Source organism: Somniosus microcephalus, chromosome 15, assembly GCF_052327205.1.
Source record: "Somniosus microcephalus isolate GS21.2 chromosome 15, FLI_Smic_1.0, whole genome shotgun sequence".
NCBI classification, from domain to species: domain Eukaryota; kingdom Metazoa; phylum Chordata; class Chondrichthyes; order Squaliformes; family Somniosidae; genus Somniosus; species Somniosus microcephalus.
In genome coordinates this window covers 25,271,332-25,280,926 of record NC_141001.1, presented here as the reverse complement: position 1 = coordinate 25,280,926, position 9,595 = coordinate 25,271,332, and the positions used below count along the sequence as shown (strand labels likewise).

The 9,595-nt window shown below is 44.5% G+C and overlaps 1 protein-coding gene across 1 annotated transcript in view; it reads right to left on the bottom strand.

Moving 5' to 3' along the window:
- Window positions 1–230: 230 nt before the first annotated feature.
- syt13 (synaptotagmin XIII) overlaps window positions 231–9,595 on the bottom strand; it is a 91,133-nt gene continuing 81,768 nt past the window's right edge. The window contains exon 6 of the mRNA XM_086007563.1: window positions 231–9,344. Within this exon, the coding sequence (XP_085863689.1) occupies window positions 9,040–9,344 (305 nt within the window). The 3' untranslated portion in view covers window positions 231–9,039. The remainder of the gene's footprint in view (window positions 9,345–9,595) is intronic.

The following is a 9,595-nucleotide window of genomic DNA, read 5'->3' as shown; positions in this document are numbered from 1 at the left end:
TTAAACAAGGCAAATAGGTATATTAGTGGCTTTATTCCCCATTCAAGGAGGGAATTCCAGCCTCATTCTCCATTCCTTAAATAAAGGGGCACTGATGATTGATGAATTCTTGCAATTCAAGTATATTCCAGATACATTTTTCTCACACCCAATCAAAAAATCTGATTCCATTTAATTCCCTATGAATCAAACATGATCTTAAGCGTAACATAAACTGGCATTAGCACACCTTGAGTGAACAAAGAATGTTTTTATTGTCACTAGATAGCAAACAAAAATTCCATTACATGGTACAGCACTTCAGAAGACAAATTATATCAACCATGCCAAACACTATCTGTAGCAAACCAAACTACTGAACAGTTCATTCATAATTATAATTATTTGTACAGCAGTAAGCAGTAAAAATAGCACTCTTGAACAAATTCATGAAAGGTTAAGCAGACAAACACGATCCTTCAAAAATTTGCTTGTAGACCTCGAGATAAAAATACTTTTCAGAAAGAAATTGCAGATTATTCCTAAATGATCAAACTGAATACAGTCTTTGCGCGAATTATGTAACCGCATGCCCACAGAGCCATAATCTGCCTCCTTATCTCATAGCTGGACAAATATTCATAACATTTTTGTAAACAGGCCCTGCTTCGAAAGTCATTCTGTGAGATAGAGCTAATCTACTTGAGCATTGCCAACAATCACAGCCTATAAACATAAAGGCATAAAAAATACTAGCCTGTAGTGTCTGATGCATATTGATGTGCATTTGAGCCATTTCATACTTTGTATTGACACTTCAAAGCACCTTAACTCGATTGACCCCTCTTTAGATTGGGACAAAAGCAGCCTCCTCAGTTAAATTACTCTGATTGTTTCTAGTGGCACATTCACTTTTGAGCAGTGTTGTAATCAATATGTTTGCATATTGCTTTGCTTGAAGTCAATGGAAAAGAATATCCAGTGCGGTGTAAAACGGGCTGCTGATTCACTATGAACACGTTTCGTATTACTGTCAAAGAACTGTTTTCCTTTCAAAGGATTACGGTAGACCTTTCATCTCTGTAGCTAACATTCTTGTTTTTAAACTAATTAAATTTTAAAAATCTATTTTAATGTAAGCAACTCTGTGTAAAAAAAAAAAAAAAAAGGAAACCATGTACAAAATATTCTAAAATATTTTAGTCAGGGAACATTGCTGGCTGATGCCCTATTCCTTCATGGAAGGGGATGCTGCTGACTGGCAATCGTTAGCTGATTTTCCTTCCCCGCTTTGAAAAAGGGCAATAGTGACTTGTTGCAGTTTTTAATTGTTCTTCGGCCTCCTTATCTGTTTTCCTGTCTGGAAAGGATAACATCACCTATCACCAGCGTATGAGTTACAGCGCCATTAAAGAATACGGGCTCATAGATTAATTTTCTTGTTTGCTTAAATACATGTCAGCTTTGTTTACGGTCACTTAGCCTCTGAAAGGCTTTACAGCCCAACTGGCGAACATAAGCCTGGCTGCAGTCTTACCAGTAGGTATTGCATGACCGAGAAGCAACGGTTGACCACCAATGCTGAAAAAAGAAATTAGTGCTACAAGCTGGATTTCATCAAAGTACCGCAACTTGGTTCAAAACACTGGACAGAGGTCTTTCATTACGGGAAGACAACAAAATTATAGAATTTAAAAACAAGAAGCAAATGGAATATTTGGATGTTGGGGCTTTTGAAGGAAGTACAGTGAGCAAAAGATTGAGGGGAAATAAAACCTAGGTACATAAAAACACAGAAATCTCTAGACAAAAAAAGACCAAGGTCCATCAAGTTCGCCTTCTACTATCCTGGTAGTCGCATGATATAACGATAATGGAGTTGTTGATTAATTATGGCAATCAATCTATCAATTAGTCTGCAACATGAGGTGAGCAAAACCTCAGTGGTAGAGAGCTTTGGGAACCATAGGTCCAAAGTCACTCGTTCCTCCCAAGCCTGCTACACTTACTATATGTCATGTCTCAAATTGCTCAAAAGCTAATTGCGGAAGTAAAGCAGTTTATTTGGCTGGTGGCTGGCTCCATCTCTCACCACCTAACACTTTGAATCCTGTTCCCAGGAGGCATGAGCCTCCAGCACAAAACTACTTTGAATTAAGTTTATGCATTTCAAATAGAGCAGGTGGGAGTGTTTATCAAAAAATTATGATTCACACCACTTTACTATGTTTATCATATTGAGTATGTGAGGTGAGTGAAAAGTGATAGAAAAAGTTTACTTACCTTTGTTTCTTCCTGCAGGCTTCAACAGTTGGGGATGCGGAGAGTCTCGCACCTCCGTGGCAGAGATGACAGACGGCCGCTGCATTCTCCAATGCAGCAACCATCTCATTTCTGCAAAAGAAAGAGGTTTGATGAGTCTTGAATTCAAGACTCATCAAACTTCACAGAGCTGTCAAACGATGGCAATTCATCTGTTTGACAGATGAAATGTCATACGCTGACGTTCTCTGTAACCAGCTTTCCCTTAATTGGCCTACGAAGCCTGCTGGGCGGGCTTAACAAGGTCAATCAAGGGAAAATAGCGTGGGTTGGCCAGAAGTTGATGGAGGCGGGACTGAAACCTGACAAGTGGGAGCCCCGCCTCCAAAAGCTCCCCATTGGCAAAATCCAGCCCATAGCATCATTCTGGTGAACCCCTCCAAGGCCAGTGTATCCTTCCTGAGGTTTGGTGCCCAAAACTGAATGCAGTCCTCCAGATAGGGTCTGACCAAGACTCTGTACATCACTTCCTCACTTTTGAATTCCACCCCTCTTGAGATAAAGGCCAACATTCCATTAGCTTTTTGAATTACTTTTTGTACCTGTGCATTAGCTTTTAGTGATTTATGTGCATGGACACCTAAATGCCTTTGCTCCTCCACAGCTCCTAGCAAAGCTCTTATTGGAGTCCAGAGAGTGGAAGATCCAACAGACTTGCCAGGAATAAAATTTGATGTTGATCAAAATAGTCAAAGAGAATGAACAATGGAGGAAGGTTGTTTGCCACTGCACCGTACAGCAACCCCTATGTAACACACTGGTCCCCGTATACTGCAATGCTCAGTCCATATAGGTTCCCCTGTGTAATACTGTTCAGTCAATAAACACCCCTTTGTTCAGTCAATACAGCTCTGCTTGTGTAATGCACTGCTCAATGCCGCTCAGTGCCTTTCTTTCGCTGATAATACTATCCGGCAACACCATGGCAGATATCCAATGCATATGTCAATCCAAAGGACATAGTGATCAAATGGATGTGATTTCAGGATATGTGAACATGATTGTGTTTGTCCTAATGAGTTGAAGCATGAAAGGTTAACATGCTTCTGAGTTCAATTATTTTGAAAGAGTTGAAGGTTAGCATAACACCCAATATTGAGGTTGTAACAAAAATATTAAGAAACTTTTTTCATTAGTATTGTCCTGCCTCTCCCCAATAAAAACTGTTTACAGGAGAGCTTCACTGCAGTGGTAAACACTCTGAATAATGATGGTTGAACATTTATGGTGCACATATTGTGTTCAGACCAGAGCGCAATGAGATCAAACAATTCACGTCAGCACGTACAGATGAATCCTGATAAAACTACAGCCACTTGTCCAAGAACTGTTTTGCTTGGATGATCAGTAAAAAGTATTGTGCTTGTTGATCAGGAATTCAGCACTTGGGGAACTGCAGCCAGGAAAACCAATTTTTTTTAACACCCCACATCACGGGGATTGGAGCACTCATCGACTCAATCACAGGGCCTGTAACAGTCTGCCTCACTGGAGCCTGGTAACAGATTCAATATATGTCACTGATTCATTTTACAGTGTACTCATTTGTGTGATTAGATTTCCTGTTGAAAATTTAGATGTGGCCGCCTGCCAGATTACCACAGCTGATTTTTAAACAGTTTGTTTGTGATTTCTCGGTTAGAAGCCAATTGATCCGTGCTTTGTGGAAAGTCGGGGACACTTTAGGTGTCCAGGGCGAACACATGTGCAAGAAGTGTCTCCAGCTGCAGCTACTCGAAATCCGCATTTCAGAGCTAGAGCGGCGGCTGGAGTCACTGTGGAGCATCCGCAAAGCTGAGATCTTCGTGGAAAGCACGTTTAACGAGGTGGTCACACCGCAGGTAAAGAGTGCACAGGCAGATAGGTAATAGGTGACCACCAGACAGAGTAAAAGAACTAGGAAGGTAGTGCAGGAGTCCCCGGGGTCCATCTCCCTCTCCAACAGATTTTCCGCTTTGGATACTGCTGGGGGCGATGGTTTCTCAAGCGAGTGCAGCAAGAGCCAAGTCCGTGGCACTACGAGTGGCTCAGCTGCACAGGCGGGGAGGAAAAAGAGTGGGATAGCAATAGTGATAGGGGATCCTATCGTAAGGGGAACAGATAGACATTTCTGTGGCCGCAGAGGTGACTCCAGGATGTTATGTTGCCTCCCTGGTGCCAGGGTCAAGGATGTCACTGAACGGCTGCAGGGCATTCTGAAGGGGGAGGGTGAACAGTCAGAGGTCGTGGTTCACATTGGTACCAACAACATGGGTAGAAAGAGGGATGAGGTCCTGCAACAAGAATTTAGGGAGCTAGGTAGCAGATTAAAAAGCAGGACCTCAAAGGTTGTAATCTCTGGATTACTCCCAGTGCCACATGCTAGTGAGTATAGGAATAGGAGGATAGAGCAGATGAATGCATGGCTAGAGTAGGTGCAGGAGGGAGGGCTTTTGTTTCCTGGATCACTGGGTCTGCTTCTGGGGAAGGTGGGACCTGTACAAGCTGGACGGGTTGCACCTGAACCGGAACGGGTCCAACATCCTTGCGGAGAGGTTTGCTAGTACTGTTGGGGGTGGTTTAAACTAACTTGGCAGGGGGATGGGATACGGAGTGGAGCTATAGTAGGGGGTGATGCACAGCCAAATATAGAGGAAAAAACAAGTCAGCCTGGAAGGCAGAGCAAATATGTAATGGCACAAGGGATTATGGCAAGGCTGGATGGCATTTATTTTAATGCAAGGAGTCTTGCGAGTAAGGCAGATGAATTGAAGGTGTTGATGAACACATGGGAGTATGATATTGTTGCTATCACAGAGACATGGTTGAGGGAGGGGCAGGATTGGCAGCTCAATATTCCAGGGTATAGAATCTTCAAGCGAGACAGAGGGGGGTATAAAAGAGGAGGGGGTGTCGCAATATTAATCAAGGAGTCAATTACTGCAGTAAGGAGGGATGATATCTTAGCAGGTTCCTCTAATGAGGCCATATGGGTAGAACTTAAAAACAAAAAGGGGGCAAGCGCTTTGCTGGGAGTGTACTATAGGCCCCCAAATAGTCAGAGGGAGATAGAGGAACAGATATGCAGGCAAATCTCAGAGAAGTGTAGAAATAATAGGGTAATAATAGTAGGGGATTTCAACTTCCCCAATATTAACTGGGATAGGCAGAGTGCGAAAGGCTTAGAGGGTGCGAAATTCTTAAAGTGCATTCAGGAGAGCTTTTTGAGCCAGCATGTAGAAAGTCCTACAAGAGAGGGGGCGGTACTGGACCTAATTCTAGGGAATGTAGCCAGGCAAGTGGTAGATGTGTCAGTAGGAGAGCATTCTGGTGAGAGTGACCATAATTTGGTGAGATTTAAGGTAGTCATGGAAAAGGACAAAGATGGACCGGAAATAAAGGTTCTAAATTGGGGGAAGGCTGATTTTAATATGATAAGGCAGGATCTGGCCAAAATGGACTGGGATCAGCTACTTGTAGGAAAATCCACATCAGAGCAATGGGAGTCTTTCAGAAAGGAAATAAAGAGAGTACAACGCCAACATGTTCCCGTAAAGGTCAAGGGTGGGACCAACAAGCCCAGGGAACCCTGGATGTCAAGGGATATACAAGAATGGATTAGGAAAAAAAGGGAGGCTTTTGGCAGATACAAAGGACTAAAATCAGTGGAAGCCCTAGAGGAGTATAGAAAGTGCAGGGGGGTACTTAAAGAAATTAGGAGAGCGAAGAGGGGGCATGAAAAAACACTGGCGGGCAAAATAAAGGAAAATCCCAAGGTGTTTTATAAGTATATTAAGGGCAAGAGGATAACCAGGGAAAGAGTAGGGCCCATTCGGGACCAAAGTGGCAATCTTTGTGTAGAGCCAGAAGATGTAGGTGAGGTTTTAAATGAATATTTTGCATCTGTGTTCACTATGGAGAAGGGATAGAAATCAGGCAGGGGGATTGTGATATACTTGAACAAATTAGTATTGGGAGGGAGGAGGTAGTAGTGGTTTTAGCGGGCTTAAAAGTGAATAAATCCCCAGGCCCTGATGAGAGGTATCCCAGGCTGCTGTGTGAGGCAAGGGAGGAGATTGCAGGGGATCTGGCACAAATTTTCAGAACCGCTCTGGCCACAGGGGAGGTGCCTGAGGACTGGAGAACAGCTAACGTTAGTACCATTGTTCAAGAAGGGTAGTAGGGATAAACCAGGGAATTACAGGCCAGTGAGCCTAACATCAGTGGTAGGGAAATTATTGGAAAAAATTCTGAGGGACAGAATTAGTCTCCACCTGGAGAGGCAAGGATTAATCAGGGATAGTCAGCATGGCTTTGTCAGGGGGAGATCATGTCTGACCAATTTGATTGAATTTTTTCAGGGGGTGACTAGGTGTGTGGATGAGGGTAGTGCAGTTGATGTAGTCTACATGGACTTCAGTAAGGCTTTTGACAAAGTCCCACATGGGAGACTGGTCAAGAAGGTAAGAGCCCATGGGATCCAGGGCAATTTGGCACATTGGATCCAAAATTAGCTTAGTGGCAGGAGGCAGAGGGTGATGGTCGAAGGTTGTTTTTGTGACTGGAAGCCTGTGTCCAGTGGTGTACCACAGGGATCGGTGCTGGGTTCTTTGCTGTTTGTAGTGTACATTAATGATTTAGATATCAATGTAGGAGGTATGATCAGTAAGTTCGCAGATGACATGAAAATTGGTGGAGTGGTAAATAGCGAGGAGGGAAGCCTCAGGCTACAGGACGATATAGATGGGATGGTTCGATGGGCAGAACAGTGGCAAGTGGAATTTAACCCTGAAAAGTGTGAGGTGATGCATTTTGGGAGGACTAACAAGGCAAGGGAATACGCAATGAATGGTAGGATCCTAGGAAGGACTAAAGATCAGAGGGACCTTGGTGTGCATATACATAGATCCCTGAAGGCAGCAGGACAGGCAGATAAAGAGGCATATGGGATACTTGCCTTCATTAGCCGAGGCATAGAATATAAGAGCAGGGAGATTATGATGGAGCTGTACAAAATGCTAGTTAGGCCACAGCTGGAATACTGTGTGCAGTTCTGGTCGCTACACTATAGGAGAGACGTGATTGCACTGGAGAGGGTGCAGAGGAGATTCACCAGGATGTTACCTTGGGCTGAGCGCTTCAGCTATGAAGAGAGACTGGACAGACTGGGGTTGTTTTCCTTAGAGCAGAGAAGGGGGGACCTGATTGAGGTGTACAAAATTATGAGGGGCATAGATAGGGTAGATAGAATGGAACTTTTCCCCTTTAGTAGTGGGGTCAATAACCAAGAGGCATAGTTTCAAGGTAAGGGGCAGGAGGTTTAGAGGGGATTTGAGGAAAAACTTTTTCATCCAGAGGGTGGTTGGAATCGGGAACTCACTGCCTGAAAGGGTGGTAGAGGCAGGAACACTCACAACATTCAAGAAGCATTTAGATGAGCACTTGAAATGCCATAGCATACAAGGCTACAGATCAATTGCTGGAAAATGGCATTAGAATAGACAGGGCCTGATGGCCGGCACGGACACGATGGGCCGAAAGGCCTCTTTCTGTGCTATATAACTCTATGACTCTATGACCCTAAAACAAAATCAGACAGGCATCTGTGAGACACCTCAATTGATGGATTAATGAAGTGTCATCTTAATCAAATCAGAACATTCCATTTCTACCATATAAATGATTACTTAAAAATTGGTTTGTGCTGGCCTGCCGGTGCAGACTGGATGCAAAGACTGATTCCTGTGCCGGAATGTGAGGCCCAAGGCCCACCTGATATTGGGCCTCGGGCCTCATTTACATGAGACTGGCAAGCTGCAGAAGCCAGCTGGGCATCCCCAGGCAGCTCGCTAGTGAAGAGAAATTCAACATCGGCCTGCTATGTCGCCTGCAGTGGTCCTCTGGTAGGCCCTGGGAGAGGTGGGGAAGCAAGCAGGAGGGAGGGAGGCGATCGGTCAGGACAGGGGAAGGCAGCGACCAGGAGAGGAAGCGGGTGATCAGGAGAGGGAGGGGACGAGCGGGAGAGAGAGGGGACGATCAGGAAATGGAGGGGACAATCAGGAGAGGGGTTGTGCGATCGGGAGGGGGCCGAGCAGGGACCAGCAACTGGCTTTGGTACTGCAGTGGACCCGGGACAAACACTCCCGCACCTCTTGGCACTACCTTCAGGTAAGTATTTATCAAGAAACTTACCTTTTTAGTGGCGGCCTCCAGTGGTTCCTTTAAGGACTGCTGGTTTGGCCGCATGTAGACCATATTTTCCTGCGTTCAGGGCAACCCAATTTTATAGAGGAGGCCTCAAGCAGGTAGTAGGCCCCAAATTGCATATGCAAAGGGCCTAACACCTGTTTCAGGCAAGGGCCCTGAATGCTTCTTTTTTCTGCCTTTAACAATATGGCAAGCAGTGCACTTTCAGCGCGTAATGAGCCCGTTTTTCGCCTGAACAGTGGCTGCGGCCAATGTTCCCTTTAAGAATGAAAGAAAGAAAGACTTGATTTTCTATAGCGCCTTTCATGACCACCGGTCATGCCAAAGCACTTTACAGCCAATGAAGTATTTTTTGAAGTGCGCCGGGTTTTAAGTAGAAATAAATTTGCCTGCGCGGGAATTTGAATGGGCCGCGCAGCCCAGCCAGTTAAAGTGGCCGTGCTCCCCCCAAAATTAAAGGGAACATCGGCTGCAGCACCATCTAGGCCAATGGCTCAGGAAAATGGCTGGAGCTTAGAGTTTGCCAGTGAATGCGATGGAGCAGGAAGGGGATTATGCATGCAATTTATGCCACATTGCGATCTGTTTCCTGGGCTTGTTCAGCATTTCCTGCCAGTGACTTAGCTCTAAGTCGCTGGAATTCAGACCCAGGCTACATTTGCCCAGTAGGTGGTTTTGCTCTGTACAGTCTTGGTTCAACATCTCCAGCTCAAGACTGGATTTGCACAGCAGCTCATAGGGCACCTCAAACATTATCATCTCGTTCCAGACTGGGTTGATCTTGTGCTTCACACGTTTGGTATGTTTTTTCTTCAGCTTCAAGGACTGGTGCATTAGAGTGAGTTTGACTGATACATCTGCAAGAAGCAAATCACAAGTGATTAGAGCAGAGGCAGGGTAACGTAATCTCTAACTATACATTACTGCCCTTAAACTAACACTAGGTGTAACTTACCAGGGAACCTTTTTTCATGATACACCTTTTACAGTAGGAGTCTCAGCAATGGTACTTCTTTTAATAATCAAACCATCTTTTCCTCTGCCAGTTTATTTTCTGAATATTTTTGTTTAAAAAATGAATGCCAATGACATAATTTGGGGTAACTCA